At 47.3% G+C, this 26328-nt stretch overlaps 1 protein-coding gene across 1 annotated transcript; it reads right to left on the reverse strand.

Moving 5' to 3' along the window:
- Nucleotides 1-4637: 4637 nt before the first annotated feature.
- On the reverse strand, nt 4638-22245 carry LOC311118865 (activin receptor type-2B-like). The gene is made up of 11 exons (XM_084193630.1): nt 21896-22245; nt 15584-15791; nt 15037-15152; nt 14664-14815; nt 12273-12416; nt 11540-11683; nt 11241-11386; nt 11028-11142; nt 9866-10004; nt 9482-9612; nt 4638-5656 (listed from the first exon to the last, which is right to left on the reverse strand). Exons 1-11 carry the CDS (start codon nt 21945-21947, stop codon nt 5459-5461), a joined length of 1545 nt encoding a protein of 514 aa, XP_084049756.1. The 5' UTR covers nt 21948-22245; the 3' UTR covers nt 4638-5458.
- Between the last annotated feature and the right edge of the window lie 4083 nt (nt 22246-26328).

The raw sequence follows: 26328 nt of genomic DNA on the forward strand, positions 1-26328 counted from the left end.
AAAATGTTAAGACAAAAACCTGAAGCTGTATGTGAGAACATTTAATTCACTGGTGTTTTATCCAGGGGTGTATTCATGTGGCAAAAGGTTTTGCAGAGGAAAATGATTTGCAAAGAAAATGAGTGTTTCTTATTGGACAAGTTCAGGTTAGTCCCTCCCCCATTTCATCCTGTTTGGTTCCGAGTGAATAACCCTGAGGTATCCTAGAGCACTGTTCCTTCAGGACCCTGGGATAGATAGTTGTATTACCGGTCTATTCTCAGGTGTTAGTGTAGTGGAGGTTTGTGATGAAGTAGCACTGCCTGAGACTTGAAATATATCATTCTCACCCTTCGCGGAATTTCCTCTTGGTCTAATGGTTAACATGTTGGTTTCCTGAGCAGGAGACCAGGGTTCAGATTGCACCCGTAACAGTTTTAACGTTCCTCCAAGAAGGAAGAACCCATAGCTTGCTATTCGCTGGTATAGAAGTTAGAAAAACACTACATATGCAGTGTCGTCTGTTACCATGGTAAAGACATTACACTAGGAAGGAAGCTGCTAGAGAATAGAACATTGTTGTTATGTTTAATGACTTGGGGAGATAAAACAAATAAAACACAGAAAGATGAAGATCTGCATCCTCAAACCTGAGCCATAACTACCACTACAGTCTACCCTGGCTGAGCCATAACTACCACTACAGTCTACCCTGGCTGAGAGCCATAACTACCACTACAGTCTGCCCTGGCTGAGCCATAACTACCACTACAGTCTACCCTGGCTGAGAGCCATAACTACCACTACAGTCTGCCCTGGCTGAGAGCCATAACTACCACTACAGTCTACCCTGGCTGAGAGCCATAACTACCACTACAGTCTACCCTGGCTGAGCCATAACTACCACTACAGTCTACCCTGGCTGAGCCATAACTACCACTACAGTCTACCCTGGCTGAGCCATAACTACCACTACAGTCTACCCTGGCTGAGAGCCATAACTACCACTACAGTCTGCCCTGGCTGAGCCATAACTACCACTACAGTCTACCCTGGCTGAGCCATAACTACCACTACAGTCTACCCTGGCTGAGCCATAACTACCACTACAGTCTACCCTGGCTGAGCCATAACTACCACTACAGTCAAACCTGGCTGAGCCATAACTACCACTACAGTCTACCCTGGCTGAGCCATAACTACCACTACAGTCAAACCTGGCTGAGCCATAACTACCACTACTGGGATTGAAACATTACTAGAGCAAGATAATGTTGATACTGGCAGGTAGAAATATCGGGTGTGATCACCGGTGACATCACAAAACAATCGAGCCCTGCCCAGAAACCACCCTAGGCCTACTCAAGTCTATACCCTTAAATCTGAGAGGGTTGGATAGGTATAAGGAATAGGGTGAAGTGTTCACCTGGCCTGTCTGAGGGCAAATATGACTAGTGGTAGATATCGCGCAGCCAGGTTTGACTGTAGTGGTAGATATCGCGCAGCCAGGTTTGACTGTAGTGGTAGATATCGCGCAGCCAGGTTTGACTAGTGGTAGATATCGCGCAGCCAGGTTTGACTGTAGTGGTAGATATCGCACAGCCAGGTTTGACTGTAGTGGTAGATATCGCGCAGCCAGGTTTGACTGTAGTGGTAGATATCGCGCAGCCAGGTTTGACTGTAGTGGTAGATATCGCGCAGCCAGGTTTGACTGTAGTGGTAGATATCGCGCAGCCAGGTTTGACTGTAGTGGTAGATATCGCGCAGCCAGGTTTGACTGTAGTGGTAGATATCGCGCAGCCAGGTTTGACTGTAGTGGTAGATATCGCACAGCCAGGTTTGACTGTAGTGGTAGATATCGCGCAGCCAGGTTTGACTGTAGTGGTAGATATCGCGCAGCCAGGTTTGACTGTAGTGGTAGATATCGCGCAGCCAGGTTTGACTGTAGTGGTAGATATCGCGCAGCCAGGTTTGACTGTAGTGGTAGATATCGCGCAGCCAGGTTTGACTGTAGTGGTAGATATCGCGCAGCCAGGTTTGACTGTACGGTGTACAAATATTACCATATTTTTCTATACCCATCCAATTCTTCAAGATCCACACAAGGGTCTAGACTCAAGAGAAAGGGTCTCTTCTAGATGGGGCCCATTGCATTTTTTTGCTGAAAGACAATCTAGCAACACATTTCCTTACAGAGAGAAAAATGTAAGCACTAGCTACATAGCTTTTGACCCCGAGCCACTCATACCAATAGAATATATTATAAAAATCAATAACACAAAACCATATTTTCAGGGTTCTCCCCAGGATTTTGGACTCAGAGATTGTTGCATGTTTTAACACCTGTAAATGCAATTTCCTGCAATCTAGAGCAAAACATTGCCTTAAAATTATAAAATAAAGTTGCAATATATATATTTTAAAAAATATATATATAGTGGCACAGTGCCCCGCTTACATTCTTTGGGGAGAACCATGATATTTAGAAAATTAAAAACAGAAAACACATTATTATTATTATTATGTAAAATGAAAAACAATAATGCCCCAATCAGATACGGTGTAAAATCAGTGTTCTGCAACTGTGTACATTACAACAACAGGTATTTACATACAAGATCCAGACTCTTATTTGGGTTGAACAACATCAACACCTCCTCCACCTCCTCCACACCTCCTCAACACCTCCTCCACCTCCTCCACACCTCCTCCACACCTCCTCCACACCTCCTCCATGCAACTAGTCAGAGTCTGATAGAATTTGAAATCTCCATAAACAAAAAAAAGGTAAAACTCTCAGTAAAATATATCAACTACTAAAACACGATAAGTAACATGATAAAAACAGAGATATTAATGAATCTATATAAAAGCCTGAGGTATATGTGATGTCAGAAAGTTTCTGTGTAGTAAACAGTTGAGAACTAACATATAAAAAGTCATCTTACAGTACATTCACAGAGAGTCGTCAGTTAAAAAGCACAAAAACAGAGAATACATGAACATTATCTATCGTTGATGATCCTTGAGTAGTGAGCAGGGTTAGGGTCAATTCCATTTCAGGAAGTACACTGAAATTCCATTTCTCTTCAATGCTTTTCAATTAGGAAAAAAATGTGGAATTTGGAAATTCCAATCTGAACTGATTGGAATTTAAATGGACTTCATCCCAACATGGGCGGACTGGGACCAGAAATCAGCCCTGGCATTTCAAACACTGGTCCATTTTATTCCTTGAGGCCCCCACAAAGGCAAAACATTTTCTTGAAGGCCCAAAAATCTGACAATTTTTTCCCTCAAGGTAAAGGGCTGAACCCAACTGCAGCATGAAAAATGCAGACCGTGCCACAATGATCTCTGTCGGGACCCACAGGTCCCGGGGGATGCTTCTAAATCGTTGCTCGAGAGAAAGTCTCTCCAACACTGCTCTCTTCAAACTATGTCTAGCCTATTGGCTGATATATCCCAGTAATATCAATAGTCTAATATGAAAAATGGGCCACGTGAGAATCTGTTTCTTCGGTTATTTTTACGCATTTTGCTATTGCCTACAGGGCGAACGTGGCTGGCAAGTGAGCTGCTTCATCAGATACGCCTAAAGTGACATTGCTGGACTGCGGTTGGGTTCGGGACCAGGTCTTGTGGTAGCGGGTGGGAGTCGGACAGAAAGCCAGCAGGTATGGGCGGAATTAATAAAATCAGTCCTGCGCAGACTTCTACTTCAAGGCCCCCCCACACCAGCCCATCTCTTTCCTTTAGGCCCCCCATTATTAGCCAGATAATGATCATTTTGCGCAATACAACAAGTTAGACAGGCCATACCGGGCTAAAAATGGACCAGCCCATATGGAATTTGCCCGAAATGCCAGTCCGCCCCTGGATCCCAACCCTGGCAGTGACTGTATCAGCAGCATTGTGTGGACATTCACTGGTATGTTATGGTCTGGTCATATTAGCCTGGTTCCAGGTGTGTTTGTGATGTTTTGACCATAAGAGTTGGCAAGGCAGCGCAAACAGTTCTGGAACCAGGCTAGTCTTGTATGCAGTTGAAACCAAGGCAGCCACTGAGTTTAGTTTTTCCTTGCATGACATACAGGTTGCCGAGGCAACTGAAACTTAGTCTCACAAGTCAGACAATTGTTTCCAAAATGAAAGACTGGAAATCATAGATTTGTGAAACTGGTGTGAGACGGAGTCTACTGAGCAGACAGAGATATTAACTCAAGCATGGCCCTTGTGACTGAGAATCAATAACAAATACTTATTCACAGCTTCAAAAAAAAAAAAAAATCCTCTCATTCTATTCCACAAGCACACAAAAAAAAAATCACATCCAGAACGTGTAACATAACATTTCAGTTTCAGATTGCATTTAGTAATGCCGGGTATTGGCGAAGGTGTTTCAAATAAAAACCCAGCTATATCGTCCAACACAGATAGCTTGGCTTCTCTACGTGTATAAAATGTTCTAATAGGCTGGAATCCTGAGAGGTAGTATTTTGTCCAGATCCTTTCCAAGTCCGTTCATCCAATGTTATTACTCCGGGGCGTCCGGGCCGTCTTGCCCCCCTAGCTAACTGTAAATGCTGTGCTCCTCTGTAGCTCAGCTGGTAGAGCACGGCGCTTGTAACGCCAGGGTAGTGGGTTCGATCCCCGGGACCACCCATACGTAAAAATTGATGCGCACATGACTGTAAGTCGCTTTGGATAAAAGCGTCTGCTAAACGGCATATTATTATTATTATTACTACTCTACTGTTAGGCCTGGTTCAGGCTGTCGGTGTCGTTATTTCAAGGTGTTCGTAGCCAAACAAAGATGGACAACATAAGGCTGAGTAAAGAGCGACGTTTCATCCCGAGGAAGATAAATATGTTGAACAGTCTCGTGGTTCCTCTGACATGAGTCGTGTGTATCTACAGTGTGTAGGCTATCGTTCCAGGCTGAGTGTGTGTGTGTTTATCTAGTGTGTGTGTGTATCGTTCCAGGCTGTGTGTGTGTGTGTGTGTGTGTGTCTACACTGTGTATCGTCCAGACTGTGTGGTGTGTAATGTATCGTCAGAGGTTTGGAATACGGTTAGCTTTCTTTGGCTGGCCGCCATCTTGCCCAGACGACAGAGTGAGGTAATAATAGAACCCACTAAACACAACATGAGGTATTGACCGAATAGAAGATTTGACAAGTTAATGTCTTAGAGATGTCTTGTCCACCATATAGCTTATTTCTGTCATAGTTGTTTCTCAGAGAAAACTACAGAAGACTGATGGAAGAGAAGAATCGACTTGATCCAGAATAAAAAAAACTAAACAAAACATAAAACCCTTAAAAACAACACCACCAATACGAAGATGATAAAAATAGCAGCTGTATTCAAGTTGTTTAAAAACCATTTTTTAGGCTGGAAAAGTCAGGAGCATCAACTGTCGCTTGTTCCACTTCCGTGATGATGTCACTGCTGTGATGTCATAATAACACAGAACTCAGGCGCTGGATTCTTTGGGAGGTAGGTCGTCGTCGTCGGTTACTGACGTTACTATGGAGACTGGGCAGTCTGAGGTAGTGCTGACGGTTGTCCTGGTGATCTGGGAGATGCGTTCCTCGACACAGCCGGCGGAGAGACGAGCCTCGGCGTCATGGTCCCAACACTCCTCTATGGTCTCACACAGCTGAGATAGACCCTGTAGCACCGACACACACGCAGGAGGTTACAGGAAATACAGCACAAAGGATAAAACGATTTTTTGAAGTCCCCAAAGAGTTGAATATAAAAAACACCTGATTCAACTGGTCAACTAAACATGAGTTGAATCAGGTGAGTTTATGGAGGGACTACAACTAAAATGAGTGCTGGTGGGGGGGGGGGGGGGTACTGGAGGACCAGGGTGGTGGGGGGGGGGGGTACTGGAGGACCAGGGTGGTGGTGGGGGGGGGTACTGGAGGACCAAGGTGGTGGGGGGTACTGGAGGACCAGGGTGTTGGGGGGGGGGGGGGGGGGGTACTGGAGGACCAGGGTGTTGGGGGGGGGGGGGTACTGGAGGACCAGGGTGGTGGTGGGGGGGGTACTGGAGGACCAAGGTGGTGGGGGGTACTGGAGGACCAGGGTGTTGGGGGGGGGGGGGGGGGGGGGGGGGGTACTGGAGGACCAGGGTGGTGGGTACTGGAGGACCAGGGTGTTGGGGGGGGGGGGGGTACTGGAGGACCAGGGTGGTGGGGGGTACTGGAGGACCAGGGTGGTGGGGGGTACTGGAGGAACAGGGTGTTGGGGGGGTACTGGAGGACCAGGGTGGTGGGGGGGTACTGGAGGACCAGGGTGTTGGGGGGGGGGGGGGGTACTGGAGGACCAGGGTGTTGGGGGGGGGGGTACTGGAGGACCAGGGTGTTGGTGGGGGGGTACTGGAGGACCAGGGTGGTGGGGGGGTACTGGAGGACCAGGGTGGTGGGGGGGTACTGGAGGACCAGGGTGGTGGGGGGTACTGGAGGACCAGGGTGTTGGGGGGGTACTGGAGGACCAGGGTGTTGGGGGGGTACTGGAGGACCAGGGTGTTGGGGGGGTACTGGAGGACCAGGGTGGTGGGGGGGGGGGGGGTACTGGAGGACCAGGGTGGTGGGGGGTACTGGAGGACCAGGGTGTTGGGGGGGTACTGGAGGACCAGGGTGGTGGGGGGTACTGGAGGACCAGGGTGGTGGGGGGGGGGGGGTACTGGAGGACCAGGGTGTTGGGGGGGGGGGGTACTGGAGGACCAGGGTGGTGGTGGGGGGGGGTACTGGAGGACCAAGGTGGTGGGGGGTACTGGAGGACCAGGGTGTTGGGGGGGGGGTACTGGAGGACCAGGGTGGTGGGGGGGGGGGGGGGTACTGGAGGACCAGGGTGTTGGGGGGGGGGGGGGGGTACTGGAGGACCAGGGTGTTGGGGGGGTACTGGAGGACCAGGGTGGTGGGGGGGGGTACTGGAGGACCAGGGTGGTGGGGGGGGGGGGGGGGGTACTGGAGGACCAGGGTGTTGGGGGGGGGGGGGGGGGTACTGGAGGACCAGGGTGTTGGGGGGGGGGGGGGGGGTACTGGAGGACCAGGGTGCTGGGGGGGTACTGGAGGACCAGGGTGGTGGGGGGGTACTGGAGGACCAGGGTGGTGGGGGGTACCAGGGTGTTGGGGGGGTACTGGAGGACCAGGGTGTTGGGGGGGTACTGGAGGACCAGGGTGGTGGGGGGGGGGGGGGGGTACTGGAGGACCAGGGTGGTGGGGGGTACTGGAGGACCAGGGTGTTGGGGGGGGGGGGGGGGGGTACTGGAGGACCAGGGTGTTGGGGGGGGGGGGGGGGGTACTGGAGGACCAGGGTGGTGGTGGGGGGGGTACTGGAGGACCAAGGTGGTGGGGGGTACTGGAGGACCAGGGTGTTGGGGGGGTACTGGAGGACCAGGGTGGTGGGGGGGGGGGGTACTGGAGGACCAGGGTGGTGGGGGGTACTGGAGGACCAGGGTGTTGGGGGGGTACTGGAGGACCAGGGTGGTGGGGGGTACTGGAGGACCAGGATGGTGGGGGGGTACTGGAGGACCAGGGTGGTGGGGGGGTACTGGAGGACCAGGGTGTTGGGGGGTACTGGAGGACCAGGGTGTTGGGGGGGGGGGTACTGGAGGACCAGGGTGGTGGGGGGTACTGGAGGACCAGGGTGTTGGGGGGGGGGGGGTACTGGAGGACCAGGGTGGTGGGGGGTACTGGAGGACCAGGGTGGTGGGGGGTACTGGAGGACCAGGGTGGTGGGGGGGTACTGGAGGACCAGGGTGTTGGGGGGGGGGGGTACTGGAGGACCAGGGTGGGGGGGTACTGGAGGACCAGGGTGGGGGGGGGGTACTGGAGGACCAGGGTGGTGGGGGGGGGGGTACTGGAGGACCAAGGTGGTGGGGGGGGGGGGGGGGGTACTGGAGGACCAGGGTGTTGGGGGGGGGGGGGTACTGGAGGACCAGGGTGTTGGGGGGGGGGGGGGGGGGGGGGTACTGGAGGACCAGGGTGTTGGGGGGGTACTGGAGGACCAGGGTGGTGGGGGGTACTGGAGGACCAGGGTGGTGGGGGGTACTGGAGGACCAGGGTGTTGGGGGGGTACTGGAGGACCAGGGTGTTGGGGGGGTACTGGAGGACCAGGGTGTTGGGGGGGGTACTGGAGGACCAGGGTGGTGGGGGGGGGGGGGGTACTGGAGGACCAGGGTGTTGGGGGGGGGGGGGGGGTACTGGAGGACCAGGGTGTTGGGGGGGGGGGGGGGTACTGGAGGACCAGGGTGGTGGTGGGGGGGGTACTGGAGGACCAAGGTGGTGGGGGGTACTGGAGGACCAGGGTGTTGGGGGGGGGGGTACTGGAGGACCAGGGTGGTGGGGGGTACTGGAGGACCAGGGTGGTGGGGGGTACTGGAGGACCAGGGTGTTGGGGGGGTACTGGAGGACCAGGGTGGTGGGGGGTGGGGGGGGGTACTGGAGGACCAGGGTGTTGGGGGGGGGGGGGGGGGGGTACTGGAGGACCAGGGTGTTGGGGGGGGGGGGGGTACTGGAGGACCAGGGTGTTGGGGGGGGGTACTGGAGGACCAGGGTGTTGGGGGGGTACTGGAGGACCAGGGTGGTGGGGGGTACTGGAGGACCAGGGTGGTGGGGGGGTACTGGAGGACCAGGGTGGTGGGGGGGGGGGGGGGGTACTGGAGGACCAGGGTGGTGGGGGGTACTGGAGGACCAGGGTGTTGGGGGGGTACTGGAGGACCAGGGTGGTGGGGGGTACTGGAGGACCAGGGTGGTGGGGGGGTACTGGAGGACCAGGGTGTTGGGGGGGTACTGGAGGACCAGGGTGTTGGGGGGTACTGGAGGACCAGGGTGTTGGGGGGGGGGGGTACTGGAGGACCAGGGTGGTGGGGGGTACTGGAGGACCAGGGTGTTGGGGGGGGGGGGGGTACTGGAGGACCAGGGTGGTGGGGGGTACTGGAGGACCAGGGTGGTGGGGGGTACTGGAGGACCAGGGTGGTGGGGGGGTACTGGAGGACCAGGGTGTTGGGGGGGGGGGGGTACTGGAGGACCAGGGTGGAGGGGTACTGGAGGACCAGGGTGGGGGGGGGTACTGGAGGACCAGGGTGGTGGGGGGTACTGGAGGACCAGGGTGGTGGGGGGTACTGGAGGACCAGGGTGGTGGGGGGGTACTGGAGGACCAGGGTGGTGGGGGGTACTGGAGGACCAGGGTGTTGGGGGGTACTGGAGGACCAGGGTGTTGGGGTACTGGAGGACCAGGGTGGGGGGGTACTGGAGGACCAGGGTGGGGGGGTACTGGAGGACCAGGGTGGTGTACCACCCTAGTGTACTATCACAGTATTTTACCCCAGTGTACTAACCCAGTATTTTATCCCAGTGTACTATCCCAGTATTTTATCCCAGTGTACTATCCCAGTATTTTATCCCAGTGTACTACCCTAGTATTTTATCCCAGTGTACTATCCCAGTGTACTACCCCAGTATTTTATCCCAGTGTTACTGACAGGGTGTTTGAGCCAGGTGTCCTTGAAGACCGGTCTCATCTTCTTGTGAACCACCACATCCTGAAGGTCCCCTAGAGACGTGTGCTGGCCAATCTCCTCCTCAAACGGAAGCATGTACTCCCCTACGGCACCTGAGAGAGACAGGAAAACGTTATATTAAGGCTTTACAACTTATTGATAGGCTGTTTATTATTAGTAAAATACACTGTTTATACAGAAACTAAAACAAGGTAGACATATGGCACATATGAAAATATATATTAGATATCAAACAGAGACGGAGGGGGTGTGGTCTAGCACTTGACAAAGAGCTATAGAAACGTGTTTGTAACAGGGGGATCCTGAGCATCCTACCCGTCACACACACACAGCAGTGATTCTCACCGTCTGTGGCGATGCATCGTGACACCAGTTCCCAAAGCACCAGCCCCATAGCGTACATATCTATCCTCAGGAAGGAGTCTCTCTGGAAGTTTATAGCCCCCTCTAGAACCTCAGGGGCCATGTATCGCCACGTACCCACCTGGAGGAGGGAGAGAGAGAGCGAGAGAGAGGGAGAGAGAGAGAGACAGAGAGAGAGAGACAGAGGGAGAGCGAGAGAGAGGAAGAGAGAGAGAGACAGAGGGAGAGCGATACAGAGGGAGAGAGAGAGAGACAGAGGGAGAGCGAGAGACAGAGGGAGAGCGAGAGAGAGAGAGAGAGAGGGAGAGCGAGAGAGAGAGGGAGAGAGAGAGAGAGAGACAGAGGGAGGGAGAGAGAGGGAGAGAGGGAGAGAGAGACAGAGGGAGAGCGAGAGAGAGACAGAGGGAGAGAGAGACAGAGGGAGAGCGAGAGAGAGACAGAGGGAGAGACAGAGGGAGAGCGAGAGAGAGACAGAGAGAGAGACAGAGGGAGAGCGAGAGAGAGAGACAGAGGGAGAGCGAGAGAGAGAGACAGAGGGAGAGCGAGAGAGAGAGAGAGAGAGGGAGAGCGAGAGAGAGAGGGAGAGAGAGAGAGAGAGACAGAGGGAGGGAGAGAGAGGGAGAGAGGGAGAGAGAGACAGAGGGAGAGCGAGAGAGAGACAGAGGGAGAGAGAGACAGAGGGAGAGCGAGAGAGAGACAGAGGGAGAGACAGAGGGAGAGCGAGAGAGAGACAGAGAGAGAGACAGAGGGAGAGCGAGAGAGAGAGACAGAGGGAGAGCGAGAGAGAGAGACAGAGGGAGAGCGAGAGAGAGGGAGAGAGCGATACAGAGGGAGAGCGAGAGAGAGAGAGCGAGAGAGAGACAGAGGGAGAGCGAGAGACAGAGGGAGAGCGAGAGAGAGACAGAGAGAGCGAGAGAGAGACAGAGAGAGAGCGAGAGAGACAGAGGGAGAGCGAGAGAGCGACAGAGGGAGAGCGAGAGAGCGAGCGAGAGAGAGACAGAGGGAGAGACAGAGCGAGAGACAGAGGGAGAGCGAGAGACAGAGGGAGAGCGAGAGACAGAGACAGAGCGAGAGACAGAGGGAGAGCGAGAGGGCTAGTAAGTAAGCGTAAGACCTGTGTGTGTGTGTGTGTGTGTTAAACTACCTGTCCGTGGGTGTCTCCTGGAGGTTTCCCCGGCTCAAACCGGACCGCCAGACCAAAGTCACCGATGATGGCTGTCAGATCATCTCTCAACATCACGTTCTTACTCTTGAAGTCCCTGGGAAACACAGTTTATATATAACCTGTAGGCTTTATAGATTACCATGTTTATCTAAAATCAGGTAAGTTATTGACTTTGAGAACACCTGATGTTACCTGTGTGCGATGGTGGGTTTGGAACCTTCTGCCTTGATGGGTGTGTCTTCATGGAGGTAAGCCAGACCACGGGACATGGTCTCAGCAATATGACACATTTCAGACCAGGTCACCGTACTGCCCTTCAGATGGTCAGTCAACGAACCCTGGACACACACGGACGCACACAGACTTGGATAAAGGGGGTTTTGACTATGGCTTACATGACAAACTGGAAGAGACCAAAATATGAACACAACATGCCCTTCTATAAACAAATAGATTAATTGGATTATTAATTGATCGGATGTATTTCTCACCCGTTCGTGGAACTCCACGATGAGCCAGAGCTCAGTCTCCATGTTGCTGCCATGTTTCTCTGCAGCGATGTAACGAAGCAGGTTCTCGTGTCTCATACCAGGAGTCAGGAAGATATCCCTCTCATTCTGCCATGACTGCTTGTCCTGCACACCCATACAACCGTGCGTTATAATAGAAATATACAGCAACACACCCATATTTATTTTAATCAAATCACAATATATTTATGAAGCTCTATTTACACCAGTAGTGTCCGGTAACCCGGCCTAGAGCCACAAAACGGAAGCGGTAGCACGGTGGAAAAGGAAAACTCCCATGAAGGAAGAAACCTCAAGAGAGAACCGGGTTCAGCGGGGAATCATTTTCTGCCATCACCTGTATTCACCCAGGGCTGAATGTTAATATCCCATAGACCAGGGGTGTCAGACATACGGCCCGCGGGTGGTTTGAGTAAAGAACATGTTCAGCCCTCTAGAATCGATGTCCACTCCCCACAGAAATCAGTTTTACCAAATGGAAAACTGTGTAGAAATGACAATGGACCTACAATAGACTCACACAGTTTGACTGTCCGGCTCTCTAATAACCACTAGACAGTCATAGAAGATTTACCGAGGAAATATAACACATTTTCAGTGCGGCCCTCTGGACGTCGTTGAAGACCGAATGCGGCCCATGGGGCCAAAATGAGTTTGACGCTACTGCCATAGACTTAAGCCCTGCATGTCTTACCTGAACAGGGAAGACCTTTACAGCCACATATTCGCTCATCAGCTGAGCCTTCCACACACAGCCGAAGCGCCCCCTAGCTTTCACCTCCAGTAACTGCAGAGGCTTCAGCCCCACCATGGGAGAGGGAGGGGTTTGCCGAGGGTCCTGACACACAGACAGAGGAAAGGGGAGAAAGCGCTACAACCTCATGAACAATTCCATATCACATTCCATCAATTCCATATCACATTCCATCAATTCCATATCACATTCCATATCACATTCCATATCACATTCCATCAATTCCATATCACGTTCCATCAATTCCATATCACATTCCATCAATTCCATATCACATTCCATCAATTCCATATCACATTCCATCAATTCCATATCACATTCCATCAATTCCATCAATTCCATATCACATTCCATCAATTCCATATCACATTCCATATCACATTCCATATCACATTCCATATCACATTCCATCAATTCCATATCACGTTCCATCAATTCCATATCACATTCCATCAATTCCATATCACATTCCATCAATTCCATCAATTCCATATCACATGCCATCAATTCCATATCACATTCCATCAATTCCATATCACATTCCATCAATTCCATATCACATTCCATATCACATTCCATCAATTCCATATCACGTTCCATCAATTCCATATCACATTCCATCAATTCCATATCACATTCCATATCACATTCCATCAATTCCATATCACATTCCATATCACATTCCATCAATTCCATATCACATTCCATCAATTCCATATCACATTCCATCAATTCCATATCACATTCCATCAATTCCATATCACATTCCATATCACATTCCATCAATTCCATATCACGTTCCATCAATTCCATATCACATTCCATCAATTCCATATCACATTCCATCAATTCCATATCACATTCCATATCACATTCCATCAATTCCATATCACATTCCATCAATTCCATATCACATTCCATATCACATTCCATCAATTCCATATCACATTCCATATCACATTCCATATCATATTCCATCAATTCCATATCACGTTCCATCAATTCCATATCACATTCCATCAATTCCATATCACATTCCATCAATTCCATATCACATTCCATATCACATTCCATCAATTCTCTGATACTTTCCTTGATCTTCTTTATGTGTGGGTGTTTGTTTACACAGGCAGCCCAATTCTGATATTTTGCCAATCATTTGTCTTTTGACCAATCAGATCAGATCTTTTGCCAATAATTAGGCAAAAGATCAGAATTGGGCTTCCTGTGTAAACACAGCCTTTGTTTCTTCAAACAGTCTTGTTTGATCTGATATAGGATCATAATGAATAAGGAATTTGCCTTTCAGATCATGATGAATAACATTATATGGTCACATGGGGGACCTGATCCTAGATCAGATGATATGGTCACATGGGGGGACCTGATCCTAGATCAGATGATATGGTCACATGGGGGACCTGATCCTAGATCAGATGATATGGTCACATGGGGGGACCTGATCCTAGATCAGATGATATGGTCACATGGGGGGACCTGATCCTAGATCAGATGATATGGTCACATGGGGGACCTGATCCTAGATCAGATGATATGGTCACATGGGGGGACCTGATCCTAGATCAGATGATATGGTCACATGGGGGGACCTGATCCTAGATCAGATGATATGGTCACATGGGGGGACCTGATCCTAGATCAGATGATATGGTCACATGGGGGGACCTGATCCTAGATCAGATGATATGGTCACATGGGGGACCTGATCCTAGATCAGATGATATGGTCACATGGGGGACCTGATCCTAGATCAGATGATATGGTCACATGGGGGGACCTGGTCCTAGATCAGATGATATGGTCACATGGGGGGACCTGGTCCTAGATCAGATGATATGGTCACATGGGGGACCTGATCCTAGATCAGATGATATGGTCACATGGGGGACCTGATCCTAGATCAGATGATATGGTCACATGGGGGGACCTGATCCTAGATCAGATGATATGGTCACATGGGGGGACCTGATCCTAGATCAGATGATATGGTCACATGGGGGGACCTGATCCTAGATCAGATGATATGGTCACATGGGGGGACCTGATCCTAGATCAGATGATATGGTCACATGGGGGGACCTGATCCTAGATCAGATGATATGGTCACATGGGGGGACCTGATCCTAGATCAGATGATATGGTCACATGGGGGGACCTGATCCTAGATCAGATGATATGGTCACATGGGGGGACCTGATCCTAGATCAGATGATATGGTCACATGGGGGGACCTGATCCTAGATCAGATGATATGGTCACATGGGGGGACCTGGTCCTAGATCAGCACTAGTTGAAGTGGTGTGGTCTCACCTCATGGAGGTCAACATCTCCGTAGGATGGTTTCCGCTGTCGGTACATCCACAGAGCCAGTAGCAGGGTCAGCGACAGAACACACAGAGCTAGCAGACTGTACACCAGGATATTCAACAGAGACGGCACTCTGGGAGGGGGACGGATTTTCACTGGTGAGGAGAAAAGATCACAGAAGGTCAAAATCAAATCAGTCAGATGTTCACTGTGGAAGGGAACACAATCAACATCAATATCTTTATTGATATTTAAATGTTTTCCTTTTGGTATATTGTGATGCCTGATATCCAGTCTGTATGATTTGTGTTCTGATTCTAAAAAATAAAATAAAACGATGTTTTAAGAATGGGGTTCAAAGGTCATGTCCACTCACCTCTGTTGCCGGCGGCGATGAGGTCAGGTAGGTGTGTGAACCCCTCGTTGCAGTAGTTCCCCTCACAGCAGCAGAAGAACACCTGGGGATTCACTTCGCTGGACACACACTCCTGCCTGACGAGAGACACATTCTATTACTTCAATGTTACTCTCATACGTCTGCAGTACTGCTAGATTGATTTGAGTAAGGCCATTGTAACATCATGATGTTACATAGTTGATTTGTATTGCCATAGTATTGGCGCATAGCATTTTTTGTTATTACACAAAGTGGAATAAGGACCAGTGCTTCCTATCCCGTGAGTCTTTTCAAAACACACAAGGAAAAGGTACTAAGTGTCTGGGACCTGGCATAGCAGTTGGTAAGTAGTGTCTAGTACCTGTCATAGCAGTTGGTAAGTAGTGTCTTGTACCTGGCATAGCAGTTGGTAAGTAGTGTCTTGTACCTGTCATAGCAGTTGGTAAGTAGTGTCTTGTACCTGTCATAGCAGTTGGTAAGTAGTGTCTTGTACCTGTCATAGCAGTTGGTAAGTAGTGTCTAGTACCTGTCATAGCAGTTGAAGTCATCCAGCCAGCAGCCTTTCTTCACCAGTTTGATGGTTCCTGAGATGTTGAGCCAGGAGGAGTAGCAGTGTAGTCTCTTTTCCTTCTCCCCCTCACACCTCTCCACACCACTCTGGTTGGTACGCTCTGTACGCCAGTTATCATTGTAGTACACACACTCTCTGGTCTCCACATCGCCATGGCCCCAGCCTAGTGGAGAGACAGGAGACAAGAGAGAGGAGAGAGAGGAGAGAGAGGAGAGACAGGAGACGAGAGACAGGAGAGACAGGAGATAAGAGAGAGGAGAGACAGGAGACAAGAGAGAGGAGAGAGAGGAGAGACAGGAGACGAGAGAGAGGAGAGACAGGAGACAGGAGAGACAGGAGACAAGAGAGAGGAGAGAGAGGAGAGACAGGAGAGACGAGAGAGAGGAGAGAGCAGCATTAATGAAATGAAATAAACCTCTAAATGTTACCTGTAATGCTCATCTCCTTACTTTCATACAACCAGAAATCGCTCTGACATTCCTGGTTGATAAAATTCTAATAGGTTTGCCTAATTTCAGTTTGTTTCAAAACAAGCAGTCATTGTGTAAAAATCATTGTACCCTCTAAACCACTGTGAAGTATATTTTCAATAACCAAACATTTTGTAATTTCAGCTGGTGTACAAAAACAAAAAACTTAAGAATGGGTAGCATAGAAATAGTGCACATAGGACAGATCTACCGCTTCTTAAGAAATGCTTTCAAATGAGAATGTCAGATCTATAATGCACATTTCTATGTGAATTTGGTCGGGTCTCCCAAAAAGTTACATATTGCAGCTTTAAAAGGCATGTACAAAATCTGGTATATGGTTTGCCTCATTACATAGTCTACTGACATCATTTTAAATGGAGAACATATAGCTCAACATGTAAACAATGTATGAGTGTATCTATTCTCTGCTTCAGTTGACAGATGCATGGTGTTTGGGGGTGGCATACGCTAGCTAGCACGCAAGCTAGCTACAACAACTCCATCAACAGAACACTGCACATTTTTGTAGAAATGAATGGTCCAAATACCAAATCGAATTAATGTCATTGTTTATTTCAAGGTCTTTTAAATTATGCTGATCTGCCTGATCTTCATTGGCCAATATAACTCGCAGGATATCAAGGCAGCCAATGGGTTGTGTTAGCCATTATACCTGGATTTACCGCTGCTAGCTAGTTAGCATGTGGCTACCTATAGCTTAGATTGACATTCAATGTCTACTATGAAGGTAAATGTGTATCTTGATTTTGTGTAACAGTACAAGAAATGCTGATGTGCTGTGTTTCAAGGTTGCTAGTGGTTAGCTAGTAGGGGTAGCATGTAGCCTCCTGTAGCTCAGTTGGTAGAGCATGGCGCTTGCAACGCCAGGGTTGTGGGTTCGTTTCCCACACGGGGGGGGGGGGGGGGGGGGGGGCGAGCGTCTGCTAAATGATAAAAATGAAAAATAAATAAATTAAATGTAATTAAATGTAAATGTAAGCCAGCAGGGGTGGAAAAGGGGCTATGCTAAAATCCTGCGCGCTACATAAGTGATACAGAATCAATGATGATAAGGACATGGTCCAATAGGAGGACTCGCTATGATGTGGGTCTTTAGCGTCTTATGTGGACAGTGGCTTCACTCCCTGCTGAGTGTTCCCTTGTGTGTTCTACTCTTATATGTCGTATTGGAACTTTTAGTTGGAAGGATGAAAAAAAAAAATCAGAATGTTTAACAGCAACCTAATTCTGCGAATCTTCCCTTTAAATGGACTCAGGAACCACACCTGTGTGGAAGCACCTGCTTTCAATATACTTTGTATCCCTCATTTACTCAAGAGTTTCCATTATTTTGGCAGTTACCTGTATAATATTTAATATTTTAATATTTAATTTTAATATGCCATTTAGCAAACGCTTTTATCCAAAGCGACTTACAGTCATGCGTGCATACATTTTGTGTATGGGTGGTCCCGGGGATCGAACCCACTACCTTGGCGTTACAAGCGCCGTGCTCTACCAGCTGAGCTACAGAGGACCACATACTATACAGTAGCTCTATGCTGCTCTCACCAAAACAGCTCACACCTAGCTGGTAACGCCATGAACTGAGAACCCATTAAAAAAAACAAAATGAGCATGTCCTATTGGACAAGTAGCCTAGAGATAGTTACTCAGTTATCTTCTGTTTGATGCCTTCTGAACACGACCCCGATAAACATCTTCAATGACGTCATTATACCACCTTGATATATGGCGGGTGAAGACACCACAACCATGATAATGACTGTGTGCGTTCCAAATGGCACCCTAATCCCTATGGGCCCCTGGTCAAAAGCAGTACACTATATAGGGAATATGGTGCTATTTGGAACACACAATGTAACCTGTCTGCGTGAGGTAGCTACTTCTATAGAGTTTTTTGCTTTAAAAAATAAAAGGGGGGGGCAATTTGCAGTTCAAACAACAAAGAGGACACCCCACCACTATTTTGGAGAACAATCGCAGATTGCCCCTTTAACTAGATGACTAGAGCACATCTGGGAAGGAAGATAAGGAGTTTCTCTGAGCAGAGTAATCATCTTTGAGTTCTAACCCCAAACAGCCCCCATTGAGAGCAGTGGTGTCAGTGGTAGAATAGGCTACTGGGGCAGGAAAAGTTGTCATGTTGACTAGGACTTCTTCACCACAACGGAGGAGAACACTAGCGTTTAGTCCTGTAGGCAATTATTTTCAAATACATTACATTTTAACCGTTTTTAAATGTCAGTTGAGGTTTAGGCCTTTTTCATTCTCGTGGGTTTATTCACTTATTGAATAAAACTGAACTCATTGTGAAGAAAAAAATAAATATCAACAAAACTGTCAATGTTTTTGTGTGGATAGGAAAATATCAGAAGTGATGTCATCATAATATGGTTTGGACGTAGCATGTAGATGTTTCTGATCTTTGTTCTCTGGAAAAAATAAATAAAGCCTGTCTCTTTAAATCCCTGTCTATAGGAGCCCGGCCGCCCAACCGCCTACGGTGGTATTCCTTTTACCCGAGATGAAGAGGCAAAGTGAGAGGTTTCAAAATCTGTCCAAAATAAGCCCAATGTGTTTCTATGGGCTTATTTCGGACCTAAACGTGTCGCCTGCCTTCCCGCCGTTGGGGCAGAGACATGAGCATCTCGTCATTAGGCCTAATCTACCCACTAGGACCACACACACACACCAAGCACTCTCACACACACACGGATGAAAACATTATCAAAATAAAACGGCACTGTAAATGCTTATATCAACAGAATAGGCTACATGTCTCTTAGCCTACAGGAACAAGGGCTGCAACCATTGCAACATGCCTTTATAGTGGCCCTGTAATATCAAGTCAGTAAAAACAGAGAGCTAAAACAGAAAGCTAAACTAGCCTACTATACGGAGCTAAAACAGAAAGCTAAACTAGCCTACTATACAGAGCTAAAACAGAAAGCTAAACTAGCCTACTATACGGAGCTAAAACAGAAAGCTAAGCTAGCCTACAACCAGTGTACTAAATACAAAATACTAGAGCTAAAATAGCCTACTACCAGGCTACTACACAGAGCTAAGCTAGCCAACTACACAGAGCTAAAACAGAGCGCTAAGCTAGCCAACTATACAGAGGTAAAACAGAGCGCTAAACTAGCCAACTACACAGAGGTAAAACAGAGCGCTAAGCTAGCCTACTATACGGAGCTAAAACAGAGCGCTAAGCTAGCCTACTATACGGAGCTAAAACAGAGCGCTAAGCTAGCCTACTATACGGAGCTAAAACAGAAAGCTAAGCTAGCCTACAACGAGTGTACTAAATAAATAAAAATACTACAGAGCTAAAACAGAGAGCTAAACTATCCTACTACACAGAGCTAAAATATAGAGCTAAGCTAGCCTACAACCAGCGTACTACACAGAACTAAAACAGAGAGCTAAGCTAGTCAACTACACAGAACTAAAACAGAGAGCTAAACTAGTCAACCACACAGAGCTAAAACAGAGAGCTAAGCTAGTCAACGACCAGGCTACTAAAATACTACACCGAGATACTGTACTACACATGGACTCATTCTCCAGTGATCCCTGATGCTACTGCTGATAAGTGGTCCTATGACCAGAGGACTTTAACTACCAGAATACAGAATAATCCCCCAACCTCTCTCGCTCTCTCTTTCTCCCTCGAGTCACTACAGAAGCCTGCCCTTTACTATAACATCTAATCACATTTTATTTGCCACATGCGCCACACAACCTTACAGTGAAATGCTTCCTTAAAAGCCTTTAACCACTCTGGAGAAAGTGCTTACTATGATTTACTATGCCTAGTCATAATCTGTCTTAGTCTATAGACCATTTATTACACATGTATAACATCAATGGTATACAACATCATAATTGACTGTTTAGAAGAACCTTAGCCCCCCTACTGTGTGGTCATAATCTGTTTTCCACTTCTATAGACCAGTTATTAAACACATTATGTACATTAATGGGAATATATTTTACATAAAGACAGTGCTTGAGGGGTAACCGTGTAGCTCAGTTGGTAGAGCATGGCGTTTGCAACGCCAGGGTTGTGGGTTCGATTCCCACGTGGGGCCACTATGAAAATGTATGCACTCACTAACTGTAAGTCGCTCTGGATAAGAGTGTCTGCTAAATGACTAAAATGTAAATGTAGCCAGCCTGATAAATGGTGTACCGATGAAAACAAACTACATTGAACAAAAAGTAACAACTGGTCGTCAAACATCTCATTCCAAAATCATTGGCATTAATATGGAGTTGGTCCCCCCTTTGTTGCTATAACAGCCTCCTCTCTTCTGGGAAGGCTTTCCACTAGATGTTGGAACATTGCCGCGGGGACTTGATTCCATTCAGCCACAAGAGCATTATTGAGGTCGGGCACTGATGTTGGGCGATTAGGCCTGGCTCGCAGTCGGCGTTCCAATTCATCCCAAAGGTGTTCAATGGGCTCTGTGCAGGCCAGTCAAGTTCTTCCACACCGATATCAATAAACCATTTCTGTATGGACCTCGCTTTGTGCACGGGAGTATTGTCATGCTGAAACAGGAAAGGGCCTTCCCCAAACTGTTGCCACAAAATTGGAAGCACAGAATCGTCTAGAATGTCATTGTATGCTGTAGCGTTAAGATTTCCCTTCACTGGAACTAAGGGACCTTGCCCGAACCAGAGTCCAATGGCGGCAAGCTTTACACCACTCCAGCCGACGCTTGGCATTTTGTTCCTGACAGTTTGTGCAGAAATTCTTCAGTTGTGCAAACCCACAGTTTAATCACCTGTCCGGGTGGCTGGTCTCAGACGATCCCGCAGGTGAAGAAGCCGGATGTGGAGGTCCTGGGCTGGCGTTGTTACACGTGGTGTGTGATTGTGAGGCCGGTTGGACGTACTGCCAAATTCTCTAAAACGACATTGGAGGTGGCTTACGGTAGATAAATGAATATAAAATTATCTTGCAACAGCTCTGGTGGACATTCCTGCAGTCAGCATGCCAATTGCACGCTCCCTCAAAACTTGAGACATCTGTGGCATTGTGCTGTGTTACAAAACTGCACATTTCAGAGTGGCCTTTTATTGTCGCCAGCACAAGGTGCACCTGTGTAATGATCATGCTGTTTAATCAGCTTCTTGATATGCCACACCTGTCAGGTGGATGGATTATATTGGCAAAGAAGAAATGCTCACTAACAGGGATGTAAACAAATTTGTGCACAACATTTGAAAGAAATTAGCTTTTTGTTTGTATGGATAATTTCTGGGATATTTTATTTAAGCTCATGAAACCTGGGACCAACACTTTACATGTTGCGTTTATATGTTCGTTCAGTGTAGATGATCCATCCATTGTTTTATAGTTGTGAATCTGCACAGGTCACCATGGGGAACAAAACACAACGAAACAATTCTCTGAATGATCCCGTTTCGACACAAACACACACCTAGGCCTACACACACAGCAACAGCTTTCCGTCAGAGTAGGCTATAGCCGAAATAAAAAAATGAATCGTCAATCTATGGAAAGCAGGATATTGGAAGACCACATCCAATGACAGCAATCGATTGAATCATTTCACTGCAAATGAAAATAGCAAGAAACATATCCATGTGAAGAGAAATACAACTTGAAAACACGTGCCTCGACAACAACTAAATAAAGGGGGAAACTAGGCTACCAGTTATGCCAAAAGATGTTTGTTGAATACGTTGCAAATGTTGCGGTTTCATCAATGGGTACAATGGACGCGGCGTTTCTTACCTGCACACAAAGTTCCCAGGAGAAGTGAACAACTCAGCCAGGAAAAAGCCATTATGTTCCCGTATTAATAGATGACAGGGAAGACTTTCTCCTTTTCCCGTCGCGAACATTTAAACCGGAGATCGTCCCGACATCAGTCCAACATCACAATACTCAATAACCACGGGCTTCTCCGATCCCATGCAGCCACAGCGTGTCGGTCGGTAGCCTCGGTGCTGCAGTGGCGGCACAACACCGTAGCAGGACCGTTAGAGACAAACAATACTTTTTAGCAACCGGTGTGCACTAGTAAATTCAACATTTGCGGAGTTGGGTCCCGATTCCGTTTCACACGTACTCTAGCTACTAGATAATCATAGCCTAGGCTCGGAGTGTACAAGCATGTTAGAGATCTGTGTACAAAATGGCTCCTGATTGGAGAATGGGGGGTCGTCACTAGTTACCACAGCCACAACGTCATAAATATGGTTAAACCCCGCCCATTTCCACAATTTATCTTCTTAAAATTTGTTTTTAAACCTAACCTTAACCCTAACCTTAACCACACGACTAACCTTATGCCTAACCCAACCTTAAATTAAGACCAAAAAGCACATTTATGTTTTCATTCATTTTTGTGATATAGCCTTTTTGACTTTGTGGCTGTGGTAACTGGTGACAAGCGGGAACGTGTTGCTATCTGGGAAACCCGGATGTGTAAACACAAAGAGGGGGGGGGGTTCAGCTCGAGGAGCGGGATGGATCATCATGACAAATATAAAATAATATCACAACAACCGCTAACAGGCATCCATGTGATTTTGACCTTATTTTTAATATTTTTTTATATCCTGAATTCATTTACATTTAAGTCATTTTAGCAGACGCTTTTATCCAGAGCGACTTACAGTTAGTGAGTGCATACATATTTTTTTTCATACTGGTCCCCCGTGGAAAACGAACCCACAACCCTGGCGTTGCAAACGCCAGGCTCTACCAACTGAGCTACATGGGACTACATTTGAAATATTCAGTGATTTGTTTTCTCTCACGAACATTAGAAAGAAATAGAATATACTTATATCCATTTTTAGGGGTATTGCTTTGCAACAAAGGAAAGTGTACATGGCGAACCCTGAATATTTTTTGTATTGTTACTCCCATTTTCTCCCCAATTTTCATGATATCCAATTATAATCTTGTCTCATCGCTGCGACTCCCCAACAGGCTTGGGAGAGGCGAAGGTCGAGTCATGCGTCCTCCGAAACATGACCTGCCTAATCGCGCTTCTTAACACCCGCCCACTTAACCCGGAAGCCAGCCACACCAATGTGTCAGAGGAAACACTGTTCAACTGACGACCGAAGTCAGCCTGCAGGCACCCGGCCCGCCACAAGGAGTCGCTAGAGCGCAATGAGCCAAGTTAAGCCCCCCTGGCTAAATCCTCCCCTAACCCGGACGAGGCTGGGCCAATTGTACACCACCCAATGGGACTCCCGGTCACGACACAGCCTGGGATCAAACCCGGGTCTGTAGTGACGCCTCAAGCACTGCGATGCAGTGCCTTAGACCGCTGTGCCACTTGGGAGGCCCATCCCTGAATATTTCTATTAAATTGTTATTGCCATTGACATAGATTATTAGGCTACATCACTATTACTCTGAATCAACTGCAGCTCAGCTGGGCTGTTGGGTCCTTCAAAACGAGCAACACATGCCCCCTCAATTTCATCAATCTGAAGAATAAAACATATTTTTCCTTTAGAAACAAAAAATAACAAAATGTAGTTGTTTCTTGATTTTCTTTTACACAGAGTTAAATCACAGATATTGACTTTGGCCCTCGGTGGCGCCTCAACATGATTAGCTCCATGATGCCTCTAGTTAAAGGTAGTAATGACATGTAGGCCTCAGTCTGAAACCAGGCGTCATACTGGCTTCTTCTAAACCAATAGACGAGTGTAACCTGAGACAAAGCATTTCCTCATTACTCTATGTTGACCCTGTTTTTCACACACACACACACACACACACACACACACACACACACACACACACACACACACACACACACACACACACACACACACACACACACACACACACACACACCCACACACACACACACACACACACCGTATTGACCCTGGCGTGTAACTCAATATAACTCAGTCAGTGAAACTGTGTTAAAGACAGACGTGCTCTCATATATCGTCATGGCCACGTCTTCCCCCACCACCCATAAAAAAAATAAAAAAAATTAAGTGGTTGTCCCACTGGCTATCATAAGTTGAATGCACCAATTTGTAAGTCGCTCTGGATAAGAGCGTCTGCTAAATGATATAAATGTAAATGTAAGAGAAAGTATGCAAGCTGTCTGGTAGAGCTGATATGCAAGCTGTCTGGTACACAAAAAAATTAGGGGTTCAATAATGGTTCTTCTATGATCCTCAAAGTTATTTGAAGAATCTTAGGGTTCTTGGCACTGAAAATGGCTCCCAAAAGGTCCTTCCAAGAACCCCATAGGAGGTGGGTTCATCGAGGAACCTCCTTAGTTGGTGGGAGTTCTTGCAGGAACCTAACTGCCCAACTGAAACGTTTGGATTTGAATTTCAAAGGACAGCAGTTGCAGGCACTTAACTGAAAAATGTAAAGATCTCCTCAATTTAAGGTAAGGTTTGTCCCTTGTATGATCTAAATTGATATAGTTTTTTGATGATACCATCTATCTTTACATATTTGTGCAAATCTTTCTTAAACAGAAAATGGACACAATTCAATGGATATCAATAAACAAAGAGGTAAGAATATGTACTGTAGGCTATAAGAATATGTTGAAGGATAGCTGTATAGGGTGCAGATGACTGAACTGATCACTTTTGTGTCTGTGTCTGCAAATATACAGACGGGGAGGCATACAAAGGTATGTCAATTGGTATTGGTATGTTATGCAGATCACATTTACCATCCTCCCTTACCTCTTCAATGAATATCCCATAGGCCTCTACATTATGGACAAGGTATGTGAATGAAAACCATTATCAAAACAGTTTTTTTCCATTCACCACTAAAACCAAGGTATGAATTCTGTCGTGTGCATGTTTTTTAAATCATCTGTATAATTACTATTTTTTGGATTCACAGACGTCACCCTCCCTACACCTCTGATGGATATAACAGGAAACCTGTTCGATCACCATGCGCTGCAAAATCATTCTGGCTATGGATACGGAGAACATTAACACATTAACATCAACACGCCAGAGGATATAGCCATTGGACTTGGGGCTCTGCTGGGAGTTTACCTCATATTTAGATGTTTTAATTCTGCTTTGCCACTAAAATCATAATAAACACTGAGAACTAAAATATTGTGTTATTGTTGTTATTGTTGTTATTGTTATGCATATTATTATTAATAATAATACTAATGGGGGGGGGGGGGGGGGGGGGTAGTTCAGAAATGTAACCCAAAAGGTTCTTCAAAAGGTTCTTAAGAGGATCCATTAAAAGGGGTTATTTGAAGAACCCCTTTTAAAGGGTTCCACAAATAACTTATAGGGGTTCCCCACAGTTTCAATTTGAAGAACCCCTAAAGGATACTCTGGGAACCTTTTCTTTTTTAAATGTAGAGCTGGGTCAAAGGTTGGGACAAATAGAATCCCAACAGACAAGACAATACCTTTTTCATAACAAGAGGTAAGAGAGTGAGGAGAGACCACAACAAACATGGCTAGAGATGTTGAGAAGATCAAAGTATATAGACCAATCAGAACTGCTTAAAAAAAACAAAAAAAAACAAGCCTGAGCTATTGCCCCACATGATGCCGTTAGAAAGCTTTACGCTTGATCACATATCGGAAAATATTCTTTATTTTAGCTGTGCAGTTGTTTGCGTGTGTGTGTGTGTGTGTGTGTGTGTGTGTGTGCGTGCGTGTGTGTGTTTATTTTGTCTCTCGGCTCCAGGAAACAAAGTGTGAATGTTATGTTGACTACAGTGAGCCTGGACATTTCAGAATAACTAGATAAGACATTAAAATAAAATGATGATGAAACACTGATTATTTCTGTTTTCACCCTGTCCATAAAGTCTCATAGGATGAGTGGAACTTCAACAGCTGCATTGTCAAAATGCTGAACAAAGCACATTTTGTGTTTGGTGGAATATAAAACCTTGACACGCAAATGGAATGTATTACTGTTTATTACCATAAGAAGTAAACTAGTACATGAAAAGGCTTCCTTGATAATATTCACAGTAAATATGGGCCATGTATTGGTTCAATCCAAGTGAATAGGTTTAACACTTTATTTGGATAGTCCCATCTGTAGATGCTCTATAGCAGGGTTCTTTAATTCCGGTCCTGGAGGGCCGAAACACTTCTGTTTTTTATTTCTACCTGGTAGTTAATTGCACTCACCTGGTGTCCCAGGTCTGAATTAGCCCCTGATTA

This window comes from Coregonus lavaretus, assembly GCF_964263955.1.
Source record: "Coregonus lavaretus genome assembly, contig: HAP1_SCAFFOLD_611, whole genome shotgun sequence".
In the NCBI taxonomy this organism is placed as follows: domain Eukaryota; kingdom Metazoa; phylum Chordata; class Actinopteri; order Salmoniformes; family Salmonidae; genus Coregonus; species Coregonus lavaretus.